The 26201-nt window shown below is 42.6% G+C and overlaps 1 protein-coding gene and 1 pseudogene across 5 annotated transcripts in view; both read left to right on the top strand.

Annotated features, from left to right (window-relative positions):
- Positions 1–18610: 18610 nt before the first annotated feature.
- On the top strand, positions 18611–19729 carry LOC123825686 (annotated as a pseudogene).
- A 519-nt stretch (positions 19730–20248) lies between these two features.
- ARHGAP17 (Rho GTPase activating protein 17) overlaps positions 20249–26201 on the top strand; it is an 85815-nt gene continuing 79862 nt past the window's right edge. For all 5 annotated transcript variants that reach the window (XR_006786932.1, XM_045849301.1, XM_045849297.1 and 2 more), the window contains exon 1: positions 20249–20473. Coding sequence is in view for 4 of the 5 variants with exons in the window: in XM_045849301.1 (XP_045705257.1) it covers positions 20421–20473 (53 nt within the window). In the remaining variant the exon portion in view is untranslated. The remainder of the gene's footprint in view (positions 20474–26201) is intronic.

Raw genomic sequence — 26201 nt, 5'->3', positions numbered from 1 at the left:
ACACAAAATCACATTAGCTACACTCCAGGGTATGTGGGAGTGGTGGTGGTCGTGGTGGCAGTGGTGACCAGGTTGGTCCAATAGGCATGAATCCTAGGGGTTGAATAGGAGTTGCTAAGGCTGGAATAGCTTTCTCTTCTGCTAGACTTGAACCTAGAAGGAGGTCCCTTTGGAAATACTGAGAACCATCTTGCTACCTCATGCAGTCTGAGAGTAATGCTAATGGCAAGGCCAATGGAGTCTGGAACACTGTATGCTCACTTAGCAGTGACCTGAGTTTGCAGTATGGAAGCTGATGGGAAAATCACCAGATCCTATGGAGCTGGACAATTAGAAACAGCTGAACTCAGAAAGATGGAAGAAAGTGTCATATGGAGCTTGCAACTTTCATCCTGAGCTGAACTCAAACTAACCCTACCTCCCATCACCACTTTGTAGTACCTCATTCAAATCATGATCTTCTTTCTTTGCTGGTCCCATTTTCTAAGTTTTTGGCCTGTGACTTCCTCACAAGCTTTAAGTAGCTATATCCCATTGGAAAAGCTATCTTTCCTCCATTGAATTGGTTTTGCACCTTTGTCAAAAATCAGATATGCATTATTGTTAGGACTATTTCTGGGTTCTTTGTTCTGTTTCATTGATATGTGTCTATCCCTCTGCAGATATTACAGTCTTGGTTTCTGTTGCTCTATGAGTTTTGAAATTGGGTACACTGATTGCTGCAACTTTATCATTATTTTTCAAAATTTTTTAGCTGTTGTAATTCATTTGTCTTTCCACATAAATTTTAGAATCTGGTGTACATCTACAACAATATCTTACTGGATTTTGGTAAGAATTGCATTAAATCCCCCTATCAATTTGGGGAGAATTGACATCTTTACTATGGTGAGTCTTCCAATCCATGAACATAGTATACCTCTCCATTTATTTAGATAGTTTTATCAGTGGAGTGGAGTTTTCAGCATACAAGTCTTGGCCATGTTTTGTTGGATTAATACTAAATTTTTATTTTTATTTTTATTAGTGATCATAAATATTTTTGGTGTCCATATGTTCACTGCTGGTATAAAGAAACATAACTAACTTTTACATCCTGTGACATTGTTAAATTCAATTACTAGTTCCAGGAAGAATTGCTTTTTAATAACTTTTTGTAGTATAAAGCCCAAAATTAAGATTCATTATTGAAAGCTATCATGACATCTGGCAAAATCAAGGGTGCTTCAATTGGCCTAACAACATGTTCCCCACTCCCTCTCCTTTCAGAGATAAGTCCTTCTCACCAAACAACTCTTTTTACCACAGGGACCAGACACAGTGCCTATTGATTCCCAAGTACCAGGCTTCAGTGCCCTAGCAGCCCACAGAAGTATTAAAGCAAGCCCATCACACCCTCATGTAGAAACTAGGGCTCACCCCATCGTCTTCTTACTACAAAGCTTGCCCCCTACAGCCCCTGCTTGTTCATTCTGTTCCTGAGTGCCAACTCCATATGGCCCTGTCTGGTATATAGTGTCCTCCCCTGGGTTGTGAGTATATGTGACTAATAAACTGCCATTGATCCCATCTGTCTAGTGTCCTGTGGTCAGCCATCCTCATAAGTATAGATGGGAACCTCTCTCTCACCAGTGGAGAGAAGAGGAGGTGGTATTATAAACAATGGCTTAACCTCAACTGAGGACACCTGGTCAGCTTTAACTAACTGCTTCTTTTTTTTTATTGTACCCATTTTTAATTTTTTTTATTTTAGTTGTTGTTCAAGTACAGTTTTCTGTCTTTTACTCCCATGCTTCTTTGATAATTAACTAGTTTCATAAAGTAGCAGTTAGTTTCTGGAATGTAACTGCCAATCACCGGCCAGCCTGGGCTTTAGCTCATGTTCTGTTATGTCAAATGGATGTTGCCATCAATCCCCACCCCAGTTCCTCTTTCTCATCAACAAAATGTGAACTGTCATTGATTTATAGATTATCCCAAAGTGAGGTGCCATCGGGTGTAACTGGTGTCTGATAGGTGGTCTCCCAGGCTCGGCTCCCACCTGAGGGCAGTGACAATGCAACATCTTAATTGATGGGTGCTTGAGTTCCACTTAGTGGGTGAGGGACTAGTGCTTTGGTCACTGTGTCTAACCTGATGACCATCTCGGGCTGTTTTGGAAACTGCACTTCCAGTACAGTTCTGGGGATGACCTGTTGTGTTGATTGTGAAAAGAAAGTGATAGGGGAACGCAAAGGTTAAATATTTTAGCTTTAGTTGATAGGTTTAAGTGATTGATGCATGTGAAAAGCTGTTATTCCAGGAACAGGAATACATGACCTATGTGACTTCAGGAGGTCAACAAGCAATTCAAACTTTTTGCCCCAAGGGTCTGCAAACAATGGAGATGGTATCTGAGTTTTTGAACAACAGATAAAGTACTCGGAAAAAGCACCCCCAAACTGCAACTCTTATCTGATTAACCTTTTCCCCAAAAACCTTATCTACCCTTTCTTCTCCTTATAAAAATATCAGCTTGAGATGAGATGTTAAGATGGTTTTTGAGGGTACATAACCTGCCATCTTCTCAGATCACTGGCATCTGAATAAAGTGCCATAAAGATTCAATTCCTGTCTCTGCTAATTGGTTCTGGCGGTGACAGGCAGCACAGTTGCCAACTTTTCCAGTTTCATATTCTGGCAACTCTGGTGGGATACCTTCTGGACTCTGGTAAGTCTGGGTATCTGGCAGGGAGTCCCATTGGCAGCTTGGACGGGGGCCCTAGGGTATGGATTTAGAGACTGCTTAGCAGATGCCAAGTGATTTCACTTGGGGACTCTACTCCTCCAATTCTCAGCATTCCCTAATCCCCTTCACTTTTAATTAAGTCACTGTACTTTCTGGTTCAGGGTTGCTGTCCCATGTTAACTATAGCACCTTCTGGTTTGTGTGACATTACAGAGCTCTGTCTGGTAGAATTGCAGTCTCAGGTTACAGATTAGAATGGTCATCAGGAATTAAGGTGCCTTCTGGTTTGTCTGATATTACAGAGCTCTGTGTGGTAGAATAGAGGTGGCGGGGAGCCTCAGTTCCAGGGAACAGCCTATTGGGGTGAATTCTAGCTGATTGATCAACCTATGCTTATAAGCCTAAGAAAATTGTTTCTTACTGTAACACTGCTGAGCTTATATATAATCTGGACTCAGGAGAATGCTGATCTCTGAACAGGTCTTTAAACTACTATACTATATTGCAATTAGAGTTGTTTTATCAAAGATCAGGGAAATGGGAAAATGGTCTGGAGAAAAAGAAATTTGCCTGTGGCAGATAGCAGAAACTCAGAAGAGAGGGACCAAGAAGATCAGGATGGCTGCTGCAGGCACGGTCAGGGTTCCCATGGCCCTTCCAGCCCTGTGCCACCCTCCTCCTTGCTCAGCTGAGGGAGCTGAAGGAGGTGAGCCTGAACTGGTCTCTCCTTCCTGAACCCATCAGGGAGCCAGATTCAGTGGAGGACAAGTCCCTACCAGGACAGGGAAATCATATTGCAAGGGAAAAGGGCACTGGAAAAGTGAGTGCCCCAAGCAAGGGAAAAGGAGGTCAGAGGCTGAGAACTTGGGGAAAACTAAGAGTGAGGAGGCAAATTGCAGAACTTTTTGGTTGATACTAGAGTGACATATCCCATGGTCAGTAGACCTCTAACTGAACTATAAATGGGTTTTTCTGGAACTCCTGAAAGCAAATTTTTCTTGAAGGTGTTAGAATATACTGTGGGAGATATGGTTTTCCTCTTCTGAGAAGGGACTTGTTGAAAGGACCATTCTCTAGAAGAGGCAGACTGGACTCTATATGCAGCTAGGAGCAGTTATAGGGACAAAAAAAAAAAAAGCAGAAAGGATGGGTATGCAGTTGTGACTCTTGAAGGAATAGTAGAGGAACAGCCTTACCACCAGAAACCTCTGCTCAGAAAACTTACTGCATTGACAAAGGCAGTGGAATTGTTGCATGAAAAGACACTGAATGTATACACCAACTCGAGGTACATTGTCCTAATTTTTCATGCACATGGTGCTGCCTGGAAGGAAAGGGGACATTTAACTTCCAATTAAAAGGAAATTAAGCAGGCAATAGAAATTTTAAAATTATTAGAAACTAGTCAGGTACCTTTACAGGTGGCACTTACACACTGCCCCCAACATCAGAAGGAGGACACTGAAGTGGCTAGAGGAAACAACCTGGCCAATTGAGCAGCGAAAGAGGCTGCTAAAGAAACATTTATAATGCCTTTGTTACCTGTTCTAGATCTGGCACAATTTGAACCTGAATGTTCAACTGCAGACTTCGAGAAAGCTTAAACCTGGGGTTTTGAACACTTATATGAAACCATGGCTCACATGTCCTGGAATTTCTAAAGCCATGTGTGCCAGAAGAACAATCCTAAGGCAGATCCCCATCAGAAAAAAACAAAAACAAAAACACAAAACAGAGAAAATACCTAGGGCAGTGCCTGTTTGAGGACTGGCAAATAGACTTTACCCAGATGCCAAGGATGGAAATATTTGTCTTTGTTGATACCTTTTCAGGATGGGTGGAGGCCTATCCCACTAGAATTGAGAAATACTCAGAGGTAATGAAAGCCCTAGTGAAGAAAATACTTCCTTGCTTTGGCCCACCCAGCAGCATCCAGAGTGATAATGGAGCTGATTTTGTTTCAGCAATTACATGGAAGGTTAGTAAATTTTTAGGAATCAAGTGGAGGTTCCACATGGCATGGAGACCTTGGGCTTCTGGGAAGATAGAGAAGATGAATCATACCTTGAAGAAAAATGTAGCTGAACTGTATCAAGACACTCAATCTCCATTGGGATCAAGTTTACCTATTGCCCTGCTCAGGATAAGGGTGGCTCCTCGAAGTGGGATTCAACTGAGTCCTTATAAAATTGTGTACAGGTGACCATTTCAGGCTATGATTGGGGTGGGAGACATGTATATAGATCAAGAAGTGAAGGTAAAGAACTATGTACAACATTTAAGTCCAAAATTAGCTGTGATCAATGACCTTGCTTGTATTAGAGATCTCTCCCCCACAGGTTCACTATATCCCTTTGAGCCTGGAGATAGGTGGTACTCAAGACTTGGAAGACAGGATCCCCAGGAAGCCAACTAGAAGAAAAGTGGACTGGAACCTATGTCGAACAAACTTTCATTTCATGGTAGGCATTTTGTACTCCCCTGGAAAGATAATTGGGGACTTAATGGTAATTCTAAAGGACAGAGAAATGTTTTCTTTAAAAACACGAATGTAGCCCCAGCTGGAAAATGTGCAACTTTTGTCAACTGTACTAAAAACCCGTTTTAAATGAATTGCAACACCATCACTAATGCATCCTATGTCTTTAGTCACATCGAATTGCCTGCAGGATGATTTCTAATATGAGGAAGGACTATTTATTCAACAGCAAAATGATTACTTCCATATGAAACTGGTCTTATAAAAATAAGATAATTAAAACTAACATTGGGGAATGATAGGGGAAACTCAAGAATTAAAGATTTTAGCTTTAGTTGATAGGCTTAAGCGATTAATGCATGTGGAAAGCTATTATTCCAAGAACTGGAATTAATGACTCCAGGAGTTTGACAAACAATTCAACCTTTGTGCCCCAGGGGGGTCTCCAAACGATGGAGATGGTATCTGAGTTTTGATCAACAGATAAAGAAGTACTAGGAAAATTGCTATTCACTTCAACCCTTACCTGATTAACCTTTTTTCCAAATCCCTTACCTACCCTTTCTTCTCCTATAAAAAGGTCAGCTTGAGATGAGCTGCTAAGATGGTTTTTAAGGGTACATAACCCACTGTCTTCTTGGATAGCTGGCATCTGAATAAATTGCCTGTAAAGATTTGACACATGTCTCTCCTTATTGGTTCTGGTAGTGACAGACAGCATGAATGCCAACTTTTCCGGTTTCAAAAGGAGGCCATGACCCAGAAAGATTTAAAAATGGCTCTGCGGTTGCCTCCTGAATCAGTGTTGTTAAGGCAAAGGTTGTGAGTGACCTTGCTCATTTACTGCGTTGCTGCTTCCCTTGCTGTTGCTACATGCTCTCTTAACCCCTAATGGTTTCAAGGTGCACATCTCTGGGAGCCCATGGCGCAGGCACCAATGAAAAAAAAAGTGGGGGAGGAACATTTGATATTTAACATCTCTCCTAATGCAAAACTCCTCACCAACATGCTTGGGCTTTGCTTACTCTTATTGCTTACCAGCAGAACAAAGGACTTATTTTGTGATCAAAGGCCTTGAGACCCTCACCCCAGCCATAGACAAAATAATCTCAGTGGAATGGGACTCCAACAATGGGAGATTTACTGACATTCCCTGGAGAAAGAGAGAGTCATCAATGGGGCCTACCATGCAAGCTCCCTTTCCCCATGACCACCCTGAAGATCTCATCAGATGTTGATTGGATAGAGACAGAAACAAAACCCCATGACTTTACATGGCTAGAAAACAAAAGTATCCTGAGGGGATTTGTAGAGAGGAAAGATGGGGAGGGCAAGCTGTCACACAGGGAAAATGTGGGGCTGCAGCAGAAGACAGCTTGATCCATCAGCTTCTGGGTGTAGGTCCGTGCTCTCCCACCACAGTACTCTGCAGCCAATAGCTCTGTGCCACAAAATCCTAATCTTTGAACTTATGGGGAAACACCATGACAGCACTGTGGCACCGTGATGGTGTTCATTTAAACCTGCTTGAGCCTCGTGTCTCTAAACCATTCAACCCTTTCTATGAGAGAAGCCCTAACCCTGAAAATACTGATTTGATACTCTCTATGGGGGGAAAAAACAGATAAATATGAGCAGGGTAAAAAGACACTCCCCCATCCCCATGTATATCCAGTGATAAACAAACCTAGAAAAGGTACGAAAGAAAGAAACAGATACAGGGAGAGGAAACAAAATAATTAAACAAAAATTCACAATTTGACCCAATTAAATGTTCACAATTTGCTAAAGTACTTTATGTGGCAAAAACAAAACAAAACAAAACCCCACAAACTTTGCTGACTGGCTTTTGTGCCTCTACAATGTAGATTTTGAATTAACTTATATATTTATTTACTTACTTATTTTTAGAGAAAGGGAGGGGGAAAGAGAGGAAAAGAGACATTAACGTGCGAAAGAAACATCGATTGGTTGCTTCTCACATGCATGTCCCCAAACATGGACCTGGCCCAAGCATGTGCCCTGACCAGGAATCAAACCAGTGACCTTTTGGTTCACAGGCTGATGCTCAATCCACTTAGCCACACCAGCCAGGGCTGAATTAACTTTAATACCCACTAAAATGCAACAGTTGGACATGTGTTCCCTTTAAGATTGGGAACAAGAAAGGGATATCTGCTTTTACCTCTCTTGTTCAATATAGTACTGGAAGTCCTAACCACAGCAATCAGACAAGAAGAAGAAATAAAAGGCATCCAAATTGGAAAGGAAGAAATAAAATTGTCATTATTTGCAGATGACACTATACCGTACATAAAGAACCCTAATGATTCTGCCAAGGAACTTCAAGAAATGATAAATGAATTCAATAAAGTAGCAGGATACAAAATTAATATCCAGAAATCAGTTGTATTTTTATATTTCAATAATGAACGATAACTATCAGAAAGGAAAATTAAGAAAACAAGCCTGTTTATCATACAATTGCTTCAAAAAGAATAAAATACCTAGGAATAAATTTAACCAAGAACGTAAAAAACCTGTACTCAGAAAATTATACAATGCTGAAGATACAAGTAAGTGGAAGCATATACCGTATTCATGGATCAGAAGAATTAACATCATTAAAATGTCCATACTACCCAAAACAACCTATAGATTCAAAGCAATTCCTATCAAGATTCCAATGACATATTTCACAGAGCTAGAACAAATACTCCAAAAATCTATATAGAACCACAAAAGATCCTGAATAGCAATAGTGATCTTGAGAAAAAATAACAAATTTAGAGAAATCACACTATCTAATGTCGAGCTGTACTATAAGGCCAGAGTAGTCAAACAGCCTGGTACTGGCATAAAAACAGACACATAGATCCATAGAACAGAAGAGAGAACCCAGAAATAAACTCACACCCTTATAGTCAATTAATACTTGACAGAGGAAGCAAGCACGCACAACGGGCTAAAGGTACTTTATTCAATAAATAGTGTTGGGAAAATTGGACAAATATACATAGACAAATGAAAGTAGACCACCTTATTTTGCCACATGCAAGAATGAATTTAAAATGTATTAAAGACTTAAATGTTAGACTCGAAATCATAAAAAGCTGAGAAGAAAACATAGGCATTAAAATCTCAGACATTGCTTGTAACAATAGTTTTTTTCTGATATATATCGTCAGGCTACGGGAACAAAAGAAAAAATAAATAAATGGAACTACATCAAACTAAAAACTTTTTGCACAGCAAAGGAAATCATCAACAAAATCAAAGACAACCCATTGAATGGGAGAACATATTCACCAATACATCTGATAAAGGGTTATATCAAAAATTTATAAAGAACTTATAATACTCAATACCAAAAAACCAAACAACTCAGTTAAAAAATGGGCAACAGACCTGTATAGACACTTCTCTAAAGAGGACATACAGATGGCCAACAGACATATGAAAGGTGCTCAATGTCACTAATCATCAGAGAAATGCACATTAGAACCACAATGAGATATCACCTCACACCAGTCAGAATGGCCATCATCAATAAATCAACAAACAACAAATTCTGGCAAGGATGTGAAGAAAGGGGAACCCTTTTGCCTGTTGATGGGAATGCAGATTGGTGCAGCCACTGTGGAAAGCAGTACGGAGTTACCTTAAAAAATTAAAAATAGTACTGCCTTATAACTCAGTGATTCTATTTCTAGGAATATATCTAAAGAAACCTGATTCGGGGACTTCCGGCAAGATGGAGGAATAGGTGGACGCACCGTACCTCCTCGCACAACCAAGATTAGAACAACAACAATTTACAGCTAGAATAACACTCAGAACTGATAGAGGATTTATCTGAATGGAAGTCGGACAGCCAAGAAGTTGAAGTAGACCCATTCATCCAGACTGGTAGGAGAGGACGAGCTGGGCGGGCGCGTGTCAGTGGCTCACGGAGGTCGGGGAAAACTTGGCGCGAAATTGGCTTGAAAGCCATCCGGCATGCAAGAACGCAGCGGTGGTCCCTGAGTATGCAAGCTGCGGCTGGCGGACCCAGTGAGGCGGCAATTGTAGACCAGGGCAGAGCTCGCAGCCCAGGATCCCAAAGAAGGGACTAAGATCCCAGGAGAACGGAACTACTGCCATTGTTTCCTCCCGTCCCCACTCCCGCCCCCGCCCCCACATATAACGTCACAATCTAGCGACTGGGGTGCCCAGCCCTGGTGAACACCTAAGGCTTCGCCCCTCACCGTAACAAGAGCGACCAGACCGAAAAAAAAAAAGAGAGAGCGATGGCTCAAATAGAAGAACAAATCAGTGCCCCAGAACTCATCCTTTTGAGTGACCAAGAAATAGCTAACCTATCAGATGCACAGTTCAAAACACTGGTGATCAGAAAGCTCACGGAATTGGTTGATTTTGGGCGCAAATTAGATGAAAAGATGCAGGTTACCATAAAAGAGATGCAGGAAGATACACGGAGGAGAACCAATAGTGAAGGGAAGGAAACTGGGTCTCAAAACAATACAGTGGACCAGAAGGAAGATAGAATCAATCAAATAGGAAAGCATGATGAAATAAGAATTCAAAAAAACGAGGAGAAGCTTAAGAGCATCCATGACATCTTTAAATGTTCCAACATCCAAATTATAAGGGTACCAGAAGGGGAAGGGGAAGAGCAACAAATTGAGCACGTATTTGAACAAATAATAAAGGAGAACTTCCCCAATCTGGCAAAAGAAATAGTCTTCCAAGAAATCCAGGAAGCTCAGAGAGCCCCAAAGAAGTTGGACCCAAGAAGAAACACACCAAGGCACATCATAATTACATTAGCCAAGGTAAAAATGAAGGAGAGAATCCTAGAAACAGCAAGAGATAAGGGGACAGTAACCTACAAAGGAGTTCCCATCAGACTGTCAGCTGATTTCTCAAAAGAGACCTTACAGGCAAGAAGGGGCTGGAAAGAAATATTCCAAGTCATGAAAGACAAGGACCTACATCCCAGATTGCTCTATCCAGCAAAGCTCTCATTTACAATGGAAGGGCAGATAAAGTGCTTCTCAGATAAGGTCAAGTTAAAGGAGTTCATCATCACCAAGCCCTTATTTTATGAAATACTAAAGGGATTTATCTAAGAAAAGAAGATAAAGAAAAAACATGTATAGTAAAAGGACAGCAAACTCACAATTATTAACAACCACACCTAAAGCAAAACCAAAAGAAACTAAGCAAACAACTAGAACGGGAACAGAACCACAGAAATGGAGGTCACGTGGAGGGTTAGCAACAGGGGAATGGGAGGAGGAGAGAGGGGGAAAAGGTATAGAGAATAAGTAGCATAGAAGGTAGGTTGAAAATAGATAGGGGGATGGCAAGAATAGTACGGGAAATGTAGAAGCTAAAGAACTCATAAGTATGACACATGGACATGAACTAAAGGGGGGGAATGTGGGTGGGAGAGGGAGTACAGGGTGGAGGGGAGAGAAGGGGGGAAATGAGACAACTGTAATAGCATAATCAATAAAATATATTTAAAAAAAAAGAAACCCAAAATACCAATTCAAAAGAATATAAACACCCCTATGTTTATTGCAGCATTATTTACAATAGCCAAGATTTGGAAGCAGCCCAAGTGTCCATAAGTAGATTAGTGGCTAAAACAACTATGGACATTTACACAGTGGAATTCTACTCAGCTGTAAACAAGCAGAAAATATTACCCTTTCCAAAAGCATGGATGGACCTGAAGAACATTATGATGAGTAAAGTAAGCCAGTCAGAGAAAGACAAATACCATTGATTTCACTCATATGTAGAATCTAATGAACAAACCGAACTAACAAGTAAAATAGAGAAAGACTCAGAGAGCAGGATGACAGCTGGTGGGGAGAGGTGGACAGGAGGGATTGAACAAAAAGGAAAAAGGACTCATGGACACAGACAACAATGTAGTGATTACAGGAGTGGGGAAGAGGTGGTGGAGTTGCAAGGGAGTATAAGGGGGGGATAAATGGTAATGGCAAAAATACAATAAAAAGTAAACTATTTAAAAAAACTGCACCAGTTGGCAAAACCTTCATGGACTTAATACAAGGGTTCACATTATGGTTATACCTAATGTAATAACTGTGTTTTCCAGTTTTTATATTTAAAGCTCTGACATCTGAAGCCTTGCTACCTTGGAAAGACTGCCCATGCCAGGATTAGCTAACTTAATTCCTAGAAGTAGTGAACAGCTCACCTGTGAGTGTATCTTTCAGACATAGGCTAACCAGTCCAGAGCCCATATCCCCAACCACCTCCTCTATCTGGCTCTTCAACTCTAGGTCACTATTCCCCAGGGACAGGTACCAAATGAGGGACACTATGCCCCAGTTCCCACTGAAACATTTCACATTAGCCAATGCTAAGCCTGTTTACCCTGCTACACAGGCTTGTTCCTTTTCATGGAAACCACAATAAAGGCACTTGCCCACATTTTCTCCCTCACTCCCTCTACCTCCTGACTGACCCTTGTGCTTCCCCATTCTATGCCTCCTGTTTCCTGGTATCTGTGGTATAAAAAATTTCTTTCTTCATGACATTTATGCCTACATTTTTGTGTCTTACATAGCTGATCAAAACAAATCCCAGGCACCCTTAAAATAGCTGGGATCTCACTAAATTTAAATATGGTAAATAATTTGCTATTATAGTTTTGGCATATATGATCTATTTAGTGCCTATTTTAACATCAAATTTTACTTAAGTACATTTATGCTGTAATGTGTAAATTAGTCCACCTTGATAGGGGCTCCCTCCCACAAAAGGCTCTAGAATCTTTTCACATTTAAATCAATAAGCACTCACTCTGGTTAGTGTCCTTAGATTCCTTCAGCAAGGAGGCATCAGCAACTCCTTGTGCTTCCCACAGTCTCTGGATCACCTATGAAGTCTGTAAGTTGTCCATGGGCTTCTGATCCATGAGACTACCCTTCTTGGCCCTGCATTGTATACACCATTAGCACAGCAATTATTGGACACACAGTGGGCTCTTTTGGAAATATAGTCTCTCATAGACCCTGAGCCCATTATTCCTTGGGTCAAGGACGCAGTATATCAGAAGTTAGGTATGGCTACCGAGGCCTCCTAGGTACAGAATAAAGCCAAACTTGGGCCCACTGGCATGTCCCATCTGCACGTTGAGGTGGCTTTACCTGGTATTTACAAGGCACTCTCCGATGCCTTGGCATTGGAGGAATGTCACCCCTGCCTCCAGCCCCTGGGTGACCTGAGGATTCCCTTAGGATCTACTGAGTGAACATTAATAAGAGTTTATAACTTTCTCTTTTTTTGGTGAGCACCTCTCCCTCCTGGTCTAGTACCAACTTCACCTCCTAAAGAAGTACTTTTCCTACTTCCTAAAAGTCTTGGTCATCACCACGGTTAAAATAGATGTCAGGGCATCAAAAAGTAAGTGTGGTATAGGGCCTGAAATTGAGATTCAGCATTAAGTGTTACCTTGATATCTGGTAAAATTGGAGGGACTCAAATGGCCTGCCTGAAACTTGTCTTCTCCCTCTGCTCCCATAGATAAGGTCCCCTAGCCAAACAACCCTCCTCATCACAGGGAGCAGGCACAGTTTATCCATAAGTATCAGGGTACAGTTTCCTGCTAGCCTGTGAAACTATTCAAACAAGCCAAGGACATCCTCCTTCAGGAACCAGTGCTCACCCACCCTCTCCTTACTACAAAGTCTGCTCCCTACAGTCCCTGCCTGTTCACTCTGCTCCCAAGTGTAACCCCCAAGTGGCCTTGCTTAGTGTGTGGTATCCTCCCCTGGGCTGTGAGTATACATGCTAATAAAGGTCTATCAAGCTCATCTGTTCAGCATTTGGCCATCCCCATAACTTGATGGGTGAAGAGGAGGCAAATTAAATACCTCTGGTCTGCACTTTTTTTAAAGGCATTATCCTGCTATGGTTAGACTCATAGCCTTAAAATTTGGGGGGTTTGCAAGAAGTCACATGTGGCTGGAAGGTGGCCAATGTGTGCATGACAAAAAGGAAATAAGGCTGCAAAAACAAGACCTTGGATAGTCTGTTAAAGTTTGGACCTCAGGTAATGGGGAAGCCTAAAGTAATTTAAAGGAGGAAGTACTTTAAGATCTTCTTCTAAGAAAGTTCACTCTTACAGCAGTGTGGAAAATAGATTCAAAGGAGTAAAACCAGCAAGATCAGTAAACAGTCTACAGTACTGGTCCGTGCAAGAAACAGGAAGGGATGGACCAGAGCAGTGGAACAGAAAGGAAGGGAGGAATTAAGATATATGTAATAATTAATTAGATATGGAATGCATTTACATTTGCAAAGGTCTCTAAAGGTATAATTTTTTTTAAAAAAAGCAAGTCAGAGAATAATATACTTCCATCTACACATATTATTTCTAAAGGCCTGAGAGAATACAGGTTACCAACAGAGTGGTTTCCTAGGCAATGGAAATAGGCATGAGACTTAATCAGGAAGACTGAACTTTCATTTTTTAAATGTTATGCATTTTGTACTGTTGCACTATTGATCGTTTTTCTTACACAAGAAGTGTGCACCTGTGTATTTGATCTAATTTTTGAACATTAACACAAGTTTGTTTTAATGACCCAAGGTATACATAAATACCTTCTCCATCCATTCAGGTAGCACTAACCTCAGGTTAGCTAGTATGTGAGCATACTGCTTTCCTTGTCCCCTAGAGGCAGGAAGCTGTAACGCAGTTTCATGCTTCTCCTGGGTGACAACCTTCAGTTGTTCCTGCAGTAACTCTACCTGCAAATTGGGGTTGATGGCTTGCCTTTTCCATTGCACCAGAAGATGAACATAGCTTTTCCTCCAATACTGCAACTTTCATTTTTAGCTTAGCTGCTCTATATTTTGCAGCCAAAACTTTGTGGACATGAAATACGTCTGATTCTAAAGCATGGTTACAAGATGTCTCCAGCTCCTAGTTTAAAAGTAATTCTGTCAAGGAAATGTTGAACCTCATTCTGTAAGGCACAGTTTTCCATTTGTTTCTGTGACAACATGACTTCTGTCTCTCTCCTGTTGAAACATAACTGTCTTTTCCTGCATTGACATAACTGCATTTTTAAAAAAGACTTTACTTATTTACTTTTAGAGAGAGGGGAAAGGAAGGAGAGAAGGAGGAAAACATCAATATGTGAGATACATTGATCAGTTGCCTCCCACACACCTCCAACTGGGGACCTGGCCCCAGGCCAGGCATCCAACTTGTGACCTGTCAATTTGCAGACCAGCACTCAATCCACTGAGCCACACCAGCCAGGGTGATGTAACTGCATTTAAAAGCTGATTTAAATTTAAACCCTGGCTGGCATGGCTAAATGTATTGGGGCATCATTCCATAATCCCTGGTCTACATGGTCAGGGTGTGGTCTCCAAGCCTGGCGCTTATGAAGGCACCCAATCAATGTTTTTCTCGCACACTGATGTTTCTCTCTATCCCTTCCTGTCTCTCTAAAGCAATAATAAAAAAAAATGCCCTTGGGTGAGGAGTGAAAAAAAGACAGGCCTATTTAATTCCCAGTCTTGCCCTGTTCTTTTTCTTTCAAAGCAAGAGCCTTCTTCATTGCAACATACTCCAATTCTTTCTCTTTTCTCATCACAGAAAGTTGCATATTTGTGTCTTACAATGATCACTTTTGTTTCTTTTTCCCTAGATATTTCTACTATCTTTTCATTTTCTTATTTTAGTTTACACATATCCAAGTCAAAATTAAATAGCCTGTCTTTCAGGTTTGTGACTGCCTGCTTCAAAAGTTCATTTTCACTCACTTCATTAGTAAAATTCTCACTTAAAGAATGTAATTTATAACCTTTTGCTTTGAGTAAGAGCTCCTTTTACTATAAGTGAGTTTTGGAAAACATCCTATTTCTCCTTTAGCTGCTAATTTCTGAATCACTTTGTTGATGTTTTCTTTTTAGTTCTGGGGTGGCAGCAATAGAGTCAGACATCTCTCATTATCATTCTGGAGAGTTTGTATCTTTTTCTTGACTTGATTTTGTGATCTCTTCTACCTCTTCTTGGAGCAATTTAGAAGATGCACTCAGATCATCAAATTCAATTATCTTAAAAGAGCCTTCAGACTCTGAAGTAAATAAGCCAGTGGAGGCTTGTAGTGAGAAAAAGTCAAGATCACCTAAAAGAGCATCCTTGGCATTGCAAATGTGCCCTATGCTGAGCTGAATTTGTGCTAAGTCCTCCTTCAAATTTTTTAGCTTGATTTCATTCCCTTTAGAGTTTTGAATCAGGTCAGTAGAGTTCACCTGTAGTTTAGAGTTGTTATCACTGTCAATTAAAACCTGGGTCTGAAGTTGTTGAAGTTGTTTCTGAAATTGGGTTGCCTTGCTCTGTGTATTTGGTGCGGTGGTTATCGCCTGCTTTTTCTCCTCTTCCATGATCTTGTTGTTTGAATGTATCATGCTCTTGCAAAAGGTCCTCAAACTGATTCATTATTACCTCATTATCACCTCATTACCAGTGCTGAATGTTTGCAAAATTGTCCATAAAGTATGACATTCTGCCCTAAAGCATCAATCTGTCTTTTTCTTGAATGATACATTATAAACAGAATGGTTTTCTAAACATATCCTGATCAGTACTTTCAAATCTAGGAGACGGGTTTTTTTTATTTTCATCTTGCAGTTTCATTGTTGGCATCAATGTATCCATCATTTTGGAATATTCTTTTTAGATTACTATCTTCCATAGTCTTCTTGCTTAAAACAGCCAGTACTTGTTTGCTTTCTAAACCATACACTTGCCATTGCTGCTGGATGTAGGAAGCTAAAGATATTCTAGTATGAAGACCTTGTATCTCTAAATCTTTTTGCTGGAAAAATCTAAGTTAGTTTATCAGTCTCATCTTTGGACAGCTGATCAATCTGTTCAGTCAAATAGATATTAAGTTAGAAGTTTAATCTCCAGTACTTGTTATTTTTTTTCTGTAATTTCTCAGTTTTGGCTTGAGATTAACTCATGCTTTTCACTTCTTTTTTTTCTGTATTAAGACTCCAAACTTTTACTTGAAAATGATAAGAATGTTCTGCTTGGATGTGCTGGGGGTTTTTTTTCCCCATGCAACTGGGTTTTGATTTGTTCTATTGTGTTTTGCATATTCTTAATTTCCTCATCTTTCACAGAAAAGAGCTGAGTGTGTTCAATATTCATTTGCTCATGCTGGTATCGAAGATCATCCATTTCCTGTTTCTGCATTTGTAAAGATTGAGGTAGTTGCTGCTTACTCTGCTTTTGAATTTTAATGATCTTTTAAAAAATATTTTATTTATTTATTTTAGAGAGAGGGGAAGGGAAGGAGAAAGAAAGGGAGAGAAACATCAATACACCAAAGAAATATCAATTGGCTGCCTCTTGCACACCCCCAACTGGAGACCAGGCCCACAACCCAGGCATGTGTCCTGACTGGGAATCGAACCGGTGAACTTTTGGTTTGTGGGATGACATCCAACCCACTGAGCTACACCAATCAGGGCTGAATTTCAATTATCTTTTGATGATGTTTTCTTTCCATCTTGAGACTACCTTTTAAAATTACATTCAGTTGAGTAACAGTATTTAGTAATAGTGTCTGGTGTCTTAGGGTCCTCCATAGGTGCATTTGGACTCTGTTGTTCTCTCACTTGCTGCAGTTCTTCTTCGACATGACTCTCTTCTTTCATGGATTTTTTGTGTCTTTTTCCTCTGTGGTTAGCTGAAAATTTTTATTTTTCCTTAATGCTTGAGCATATTCCTCCTGGAGTCCTAAACTTCCTTTAAGTTTTTCAATAAAAATTTGCTCATTTCTCTAGTCTGGTTCTCTCCTTAAAACATCTCTCTCATTTTCTGCAGATAATGTTTTATTGATGTATATAATTCTACCCTCAAGTTCTTCCATCTTATCAGTGGATTCTTCTTTTTCAGTCTGTAGAACTTAAGTAGTTTTTGCAGTCATTAGTTGTTCACATTCCTGAGCCACACTGCTGGAACAGATTTTCCAGTTCTTAAATCCTTTCTTCATAGTCACTTATTTTTTTCTTGATGCCTACAACTTACTTGTTTTCGAACATTCTACAGTACTACCACTTCAAATGGATTTGACTCTGTCAAAGTTCCTTGATGGTATTTTGTGGTTTGCAGATTTCATTGTGATCAAAGCTGCTTGTTCCTCATGCTGCAAAAGTCTGAACAAAATGCTTCCAATGGCCAACTTCAGCCTCAAGTCTTAAAACTTCACTGGACAACCTGTTTTTTTTTTTTGTGATGAAATAAGGTCAACAGAGTCCATGTCATCTCCCTCACAAGCTGAAGCATGCGTGTTGATGTCTTAAGCCAATGAAGGTGATGCAGGGGTCAACGGAACAAGGGCAGCTCCAGGATTTACTAAGGGGCTAACTGCAGCTTCAGCAACTGATCCTTTAGCATGAACTGTCTTCCTTTCAGAATTTGGTTTCTGTATCTTTCTGTTGTAGTTGATGTTGGTAATCAGCAGTTGGCTTCTTTATTTAAAGCTCTGATGTCTTATACTTCTAAATCACCACAAAGAGTTTTATGTCTTTCATTCTCTGATCTTAAGTTTGCTTAAATGGCTTCAACATCCTTTCTCTTAGAGTCAGGTGACTCTTGCCCCTTTTCGGTCTCCTTTATCAGTGCATCTTTTATGAAATTAGAGATGTGGTCATTGAAGGAAGCTACAATGACACCCAGCCCTAGGCAGTGACCTAAGCCAGAGCCAAGGCCACCAAGCCAGGAGGTCATTGATGTGGGTCACAAGACTGGCCTGGTCTGCTTGCCAAAAGTAGCCAGCCCCTTGTGGGACAACCACCGCCCCCCTTGGAACTGTTGCCCAAGGGACTAAATCACAATGAGGTCTTGCTAGACAACAGTTTGGCCCAGGGGGTGGGGGTCTGGGAACCCTGAGGCCTGGCCTGGGCCCAACACAGGGCCCTTGTCCAATGATGTGGCCTATGAGCCTTTGCTGTCCCCTCTGTCTCTGTGACTGTTTCTGCACTGCCCTGCCCCTGCCACCTCCATGCTACTACCATGACAGCTGCTGAGGAGGCACCACCTCCAACACTGTTCTTGGGTGTGGGCTAAGAGAAAACACATATTGCTTTTGGCTTTCTTGTCACACAGTCTATGTTGTCCTGCAGCTTGGGATATCCATGCCACTATTTTTTACAAAAATTTGAGAAAAAATTCTGAGTTACATGCATTCACTTAAGATCACCAGTGAGTACATTTGGACAAGTGTCAGCCTGTGCACCAGTGTGACCTGGGGAGAACGGTGAACAGTTCTTCACCTACATCCCCCCCTCACCCAAGGTGTCAGTCAGTTAAGAATCACTGAGTTTAAAGAGAAGGGGGGAGGGGAGCCACGGTGGCCCTGGTATTACCTGTCACCAGCCTGTTTCAGATTCACTCAGGAGTGAGTACATGAAGGCGTAAAATATAAAATGACTAAAGGAAAGTGATTTGGGTGGTGAGTGCTTGACAGAGCACATGGCCACCAAGTTACAATGTCCACTTGAAACCTACATATTATTAACTAGTGTCACTGGCAGTACATTTAATGAAAACCCTCAATGGCCACAGCTCAGAAGTAGGGAGGCACTGACTCAGATGTTCATTCCTGGGCACTGTGAAAAGTGGAAGTGCCAGCCCCTGATGCTGGGGAGACAGCCACATATGCTGGCACCAACACTGTGAGTCATCAGCACCTTGGACTTAATGAGGCACTTACTTTCACAGCAAATCAAGGAAAACCTCAGCAACCTGATGGACTTGGTCCCCAGTTGGGGTGAACATCTCCTGTCTTCTGCTGATCAGCCACTGAAAATTGCCAGGGACAGGTGGTGGGAAAGGATTACCTTCTGTGTGTCTACAGCAGTCACAAGAACTCCTATAGGTCATCATGGAGTAACAAGCATGACCCTCCCTTGGAAGATGGGGTCATGCCTTCTGCTTGGCTGAGAAAGCTGGAGGTGGAGGCCAACAACAATTCCTTTGACCAGGATGGAGACCAGTTAGTTTGAAGGACTCATCTTTCTACCTCTGGCATTGGGATCATGGGTTTGCTGGAGTGATCCTCATAAAGAAGGTTGGAGACAGATCAAAGAAGATCAAAGGCTGCTGGGATTCCATTCACGTGGTGGAAGTACAGGAGAAATGCCCAGGATGATGCTGTGGCTGCAAACCAACAAATCCGGCTCTGGCACCATGAACTTGAGACAGCCATACCAGTCAGATGGAGAACGACAAAACTGTGAGCTGCAGCTCACCACACATAGCCAATATCAGCTGCCTGCTTGAGGACAGGAAAACAAAATTAGAAGTAAGCTGATGAGACCTACTTTGGAAAAATAAAAGATATCCTCAAAGGCTGAGGTCTGTGTAGACTTTTGCAGACAAATCGAAACACGAAGCTCTTAAGAACGATCTGGTGGAGGCGTTGAAGAGAAAGCAGCAATGTTAAACCTCTGCTTCACACTAACCGGACATGTCATACACTAACTAGATTCCTTTCTTAGAAAATTCGTTTACTGCTCCCTTCCCTGTTCCTTCCCTCCCAGACAGGTTACACAAGAACTTGTGTTACTGACCTGCACAGCACCGTCTCTCCTTGAGAATAAAGGCGCTCAACAACCTTCTAGGCTCCAAAGACCTGCTTCCCACCACATTTTGCTATCAAAACTGTTTCCATAAAGGTCATGTTTGCCGCAGTGCCCTCTCCTCGCTCCCCACAACCATTCATAGGCAGAAAATACACTGTCTGCCTCCCCTCCCCTCCAAGCTTCTTGTTACATGGGTACCAAAAAAAAGTGAAACAAAATTTTATGACAAAACTGTGGTGCATGAAAGATAAAAGAAAAACTAAAAGAATAATAATCAATGGGCGACCCTGGGCGCACGGCGGACAGAGCGGCCTCGTGGGCTCGGGGCCCGCCCTGCACGCGGCGGCCCTCCCCGCGGGGCGGAAGAAATCGGCGACGGCGCAGGCCTGGCTGCCCAGCGCTCCTACCGCTTGGCCTGCGGGCGGCGCCGCTGGAAGTGACGCGCGGGGGCGGGCCCAGGCCGGAGCCGCCGCCGCCCGGCCGGGAAGCGATGTAGGAGCCGCAGCCCGTCTCCCCGAGTGTCGCCGGCAGAGCCCGGGCCCCGCCGCCGCCATGAAGAAGCAGTTTAACCGCATGAAGCAGCTGGCCAACCAGACCGTGGGCAGGCGAGTGCGCCGGGCGGGGGTCAGCGGGGTGGGCCGTGCGGGCGGGCGGGCCGGCAGCTCCCCGGGCCCGGCCGCGCCTCCCTGTCGGGCCCTGCCGGCTCTCAGCCCGGGGGTCTGGGCCGGCCGGGTCTCTGTCCTCCCCTGAGGCCCGGCCGTCGGGCGCCCTACCTGAGACGAGGTCCCAGCCTTCCGAAGACCCGGCTGGGACAGCCCTTCACTACATTGCACGGTGGCCCTCAGTAGGAACACGGTCCCTGACGCTAGTCCCACTCGCTGAGCAAGCTGCACTACGCCCTTTGGGGCACTCAGGGTGCTGCTGTCTCCAAACCGGAGCGAACGGGCACCAGAGCCCGGCCGCACCTTCTTGACATTAACATGGTGGGAGAAAAGGCTATGGAAACGCCTTGCCCCAATTAAAAAAAAAAGTTGTAAAAAAACCACTTTCTCACTTTGGATTTGGAAGCAGATACTTCTCTATGTGCCTTTGGTTCTGCTTTAATGACAGGCAAGCATTGATTCTTTACAAAATCTAGTCTTTGGCAAAAAGAAAGTGTTACACTTATGCATTTATTTTTTAATTACAGTTGGCATAATTTATATTAGTTTCAGGTGTACAGCATAGTGGTTAGACACTTACAGACCTTACCAGGTGATGCCCCACCAGAGACCATACATAGTGATTACAGTTATTCTGAAATGACAGAATAGACCAGCAGGCAGTTGGGACAGGAATGGTTTGGTTTGTGGAGCTTCTCCAGGTGATTGTCATGTCCGGCATTTTCTGGGGCAACTATTTCAAGGTCTTCCAGGGCAGTTGCTGTACTGTCCAGATTTACTATTTATTCTGCGATGAGGTATGAAAGTGTAAAGTTTTCACAGTTTTCACTTTTTTTTCAACAGTTAAGCAAAAAGGGGGAGTTCAGTTTGGCCAAAACACATGGGACACTTCTTTCTTTTGCGTGTATGAAAATACTCTTACTTCCTCTTGAATTTTCCAAATTTGCTTTTCACTGTTTCATTTCCCTCAATTTTCTGCTTAGTTTTGTTGCTCAGTTTTTTTGGTACTCCACCCTGTTATCTTGGTGTGTATTTTTCCTATTTCCAAAATTAATCTCTGTCTCATTGATGTGCCTGCTTTCCTGTTGTTTGTAGGAAAGTGATAGATATGAGAGGAAGGTAGACAAAGTAGTAGAGAAGGCTAATGTTTCAACCAAGAATCTGTAAACAAATTGAAAAGTAATTCCTTGCAAGTTTTCTTACCCCCCCCCCTTAGTGTTTTCAGTAACATGCACTCTAAAATTGATATTTAGTGAGGGTCAAGATACATTGATCAGATTGTCATCATGGCCTTTCGGTATATTGTATAAGGCAAGCTATGTTTGCTCTTCTTCAATAAAATTCTTTTTAGCGTTGCAAAGCCTTCTGGGTCTTTTTGGCCCCCTGCTTCCTCTGTGGCAGCTTCCCTCTTCACACTTGTAAATTTCAACTATACTTGCCTACTTACAGTTTCTACAGGAGGCCTTGCTTTCTCACTAATTAGCCTCTACCTGGAACTCTCTTAGGAAGTCTTTTCAACACACCTGTCCTATAGCTGCCGCCTCCTATTCCCTCCTATTCAGTCTTTAGGTCTCCGGGTAAAGGTCTCTGCCCCTGACCCGCCTTCCCTGATGGTCCAACATAGACTGGCTGACCCTGGGTGCTTTCATAACTCCATGTAGCACCTGCTCTTCTGTAATGTAATTGCCTCTTTACTTGCCCATGTTCTTCATTACACTAAATGCTTTGAGAAGCCTTGCTGCATCTTTCTACTTGGATTCCAGGGTTGGCTGTGCTTCCTACTACACAGTAGATACTCAACAAAATTGTTAATCTATTGTAAATGTAGTTCTTACCTGATTGCCTTGGTGGTGTGGGCCCAAGTATGGGAAAATGAAAACTGGATAGAGTCAATGGTGAGTCATATGAGGACTGTAATTCTGGCCCTGACCTTTGACTATTTGAAAATCTTAATTGCTAGATGCCAGTGGAAGCTGCAGCTATTACAGAGCAATTAAGGGTGTGGCAATTTTGCACCCAAAGTCAAAACTTTTTTTACAGGGGAACCTGTTGCTTTACTGCTATTGATTTCCTAGATATATTTGTATTTTTTTCCACTTACGTAATGATAAAGGACTAGAGAGGAAAAAAGTGAAGGTAGGGGAGAATCTAGACTTGTTATTATTTGGAAGCAGATGGTCGGTAGCCATTGAGTCTGGATTCTGGGTATTTTTGGGGCAAGGAGGGGATCAGGAAGCAAAGGAGGTTCCCCCCATCCCCAAGAGTGAACTTATAGGTGTGACTGGCATGCCCACTGGGGGGTTATGAATTCATAGAATTCTAGGTGGTGTCTGAAAGTGAAGTATTCTCTTCCCAGAATTAGGACCTTGTGAGTAACCCACAGTGAGGTTCCATGGGATGGACATGTGGGAGAATTAGTAATGGCTGGAAGGAGTGAGTTCTCGTGATGCAACTTGTTTATAATGGGTGGATGAATCTGTTTTAGAAGATGGTTTGTGTATCACAGGGGCAAGGCTTCTAAGGTGGTCTCATGATAGGGACATCCCCAAGTAGAGAATTAGGATGGTTCCTTTGTTCATCTGCCTTTTGTTGATCCATCCATTCAGACACTGTTGAGCCCAAACTATGTGCCACTGGACAAGATATTAAAGAATCAAGAGTGAAAACTACACAGTTTCTGCCCTTGGGGAGCTCAGTAGATTTGTGAAAGAGATAGGCAAGTAAAAAATAATTACATACCATTAGATAAAAGCTTACAGAGGCATGGCTACTTCACAGAGCAAAACCCAGCTCTTATGGGATGGAGGGGAGGTAACAAAAAATGGGGGGAAATTTTTTTAAAGACTTTATTTATTTATTTTTAGGGAAAGGGGAAGGAAGGGAGAAGGAGAGGGGGGAAGAGACATCATTGTGGTTGCCTCTCATGCGCTCTAACTGGGGACCCGGCCTGCAACCCAGACATGTGCCCTGACTGGGAATTGAACCCAGTGACCCCTTGGTTGGCAGGCCAGTGTTGAACACTGAGTCACACCAGCCAGGGCTGAAAAAAATGGAAGAAAATTTGAGCAGAGCCTTTTTTTTTTCCATTTTAAAATTTTCAAATACTTTAAAAAAATTTCTCGTATTGATTACTTGTCTCTTTTGATTTTAAAACAACCCAATGTGAATGTCCTTAAGCAAAGATGAGAATTAATTGGCTCATATGTGACCAAAGAGTCCAAAAATAGTACAGCCGTCCACTGGGCTAGTTCCAGAGGGGCCTGTCTTTTTACAGGCTATGTCTACAAGGAGACCCCTGATCTTTTGTCATCCTCAGTTCAAGTCCCAGTGGGACAGAGAGTACTTTATTCCTAGTCACTGTGCCCAGAAGTCCCAGGACTGATGCTGAGTGTTTCTGGCTGGGTCACAGGCCTTTCCCTGGAAATGGGAGTGGAGTGTCAGCCCCATGCATACCATATGGACTGAGAGTTGGGGAGTGCTGTTCCCCAGGAAAACTACAGTGCTGTTACCAGCAGAAGGGGAGGAGGCATGCTGGTCAGGCTAACAATAGACATCATGTCATGTCTTTTGTAGTTGTGCTAAAAGGAAAGGTATTTTGGTTTTGAAAATGCTTCAGGCAGGTACCAGTGGACAGGGTGGTGATATAGGGAGGTGATACCCCGAATTAAGGAAGGTGTACACCAGGCTAAGGAACCTGAGCAGCGGCTAGTGATGAGGTAGAAATGTCAATGAGAAAAGGATTTCAAGTGACTACATAATTAGGAGACTTTATTATCTAAGGTGAGCTTCTGCATGGGAGTGTCTCAGTGAGTGTTGGCTCCTGCCAGAATGAAGTGCTCTTTGGAGATCCGGAATGCTTTCCCAGAAGTTGTCTTTAGATAAGCCAAGGTCGAAAATGCTGAGAGGGGGCAGGTTAGTGAAATCAGTGAGTGACTTAGGCCAGGGGAGGGCTGGTTGGGGAAGGGAGGAACTGACAGGTACTTCCTATCTCACTAAAAGGTTGTGTGGGAGTATGGGCCCTATGTGCCCCGATTTGGGGAGTTTTGAGAAAAGCCTGCAATTTGGATTTTAATGAAAATCAGATTGAGGTGGGATAGTAAGAAGCTGGGAAAAGTCCTTGGCAAGTGGAATACAGAAACAGAGACAGTGGCAGAACAATTTACAGCCACATGCAGATTGTCACCAGGGGTGGAAGGCCCCGAGTGCCTGGCAGGGTGCAAAATTGGGAAAACAAGGACCTCACCCACAGGGTAGCCTTTTCTTCCCAGGTCTTTCCTCCCTGGGGAGAACATCTAGGCCTCAGTTGTAGTTCAGCTCCAGGCCCAGAAGCAGCAAAACCTGGTGCTCTACACCAGGAACAATCGCAAGGACTAAAGAACCCCTGCCCTGTCACTGACCAATCAGTGGAGACCATGACCCTGAAAGGGCACACCTAGAGAACTGATTAATATTCTACTGAAACCCTCTCCTGAGACATCCCCTAAGATTCCTGCCTGCAAGAGAGAGATAAAAGTCTCAATCAAGACAAAGGACCTAGCTCACATGCTCTCCCTCTGGGGAGCAGCCCCCACCATTCCCTTTTCCTTCTTCCCCACAGGCATGCATCTCCTAAACTGTATGGAAATGGGTAGCTGGCAGCTTGTCCTGGGCTGATACCCTGAACCTGTCTCCCAAGGCCCCCTGTTCTCTGAATTCCCAGTGAGCTCAGGCAGCCCAGACCAGGCTCTCCTGTTGCTTCTTCTATGCTAAGCCCTTCCTTGTTTCACTGTTCCCACCTTTAATAAATGTATCCTCATAGTCATCTGGATTCGTGTTGTGAAATCTCTCCTACACAAAGTCAAAAACCCACACACTGCATTGCAGCTGGTCCTAGGCGGACCCACTCAGGTCCAGGCCCCTGTCTGGGAACAAATGGCATTAATGCAAATTAAACAACCAGCATGACACCATATGGGACTAAGCAAAATATCCAGGGCCAGATTTGGCAATTGCTTATGTAGAAGGACCTGGAAGTTAATGATCCCTGTTATTATTTATTGTCTTATACCTTACCCCTTGATATTACTACATTCTCAGTTCTTTGAATTTTTTAAAGAATTGTACTTTCCTTTACAGAAATCTTTAAAAAGATCTGATAAGAAAAATCATCAACATTTCTTCAGTGGTTTAGTTCATACCAGGCGCTATGCCAAACCACCTGGCTTGGTCCTCGCCTGCAGTGGTTGTCACTTCTGTTTTATAAAGAAGGAAGGCTGCCCTGTTAACTTCCCACAACTTCTAAGTGATCGAGGCAGGACGTGGGCTGGGTCCAGGGCTTCTGACTGGATCCCATTCCAACTACAGACTCCAGGCTGCCTTTTTCCCAGGAAAGGATTAATGTTTGCTAACGGTCTTTGGTCCTTATTAAGCTGCTGGGCTAGGTGCTTTGCATAAATTTTCTCTCTGTATTCTTAAAGCAACTCTAAGGAGTAATGTTATTTGTTCCTGATTTAATGATGAGGAAGCCACATTAAGAGGTTAATACATGACAGAGCTGGGGGTTTAGTCCCAGGTATCTGATTCCAAGGCAGCTATAAATCCAGACTTTATGTGGGCCACTCTTACATGAGACACCCCTTGTTGGAGTTATGAGTAACATTTTTATAAAATCCTGGAGGCTAAGAGTTGCGTG

This window comes from Phyllostomus hastatus, unplaced genomic scaffold, assembly GCF_019186645.2.
Source record: "Phyllostomus hastatus isolate PE091 unplaced genomic scaffold, TTU_PhHast_1.1 phas_contig_64, whole genome shotgun sequence".
NCBI lineage: Eukaryota > Metazoa > Chordata > Mammalia > Chiroptera > Phyllostomidae > Phyllostomus > Phyllostomus hastatus.
Note: the sequence above shows the minus strand (reverse complement) of the source record. Positions and strands in the feature narration are given on the sequence as shown.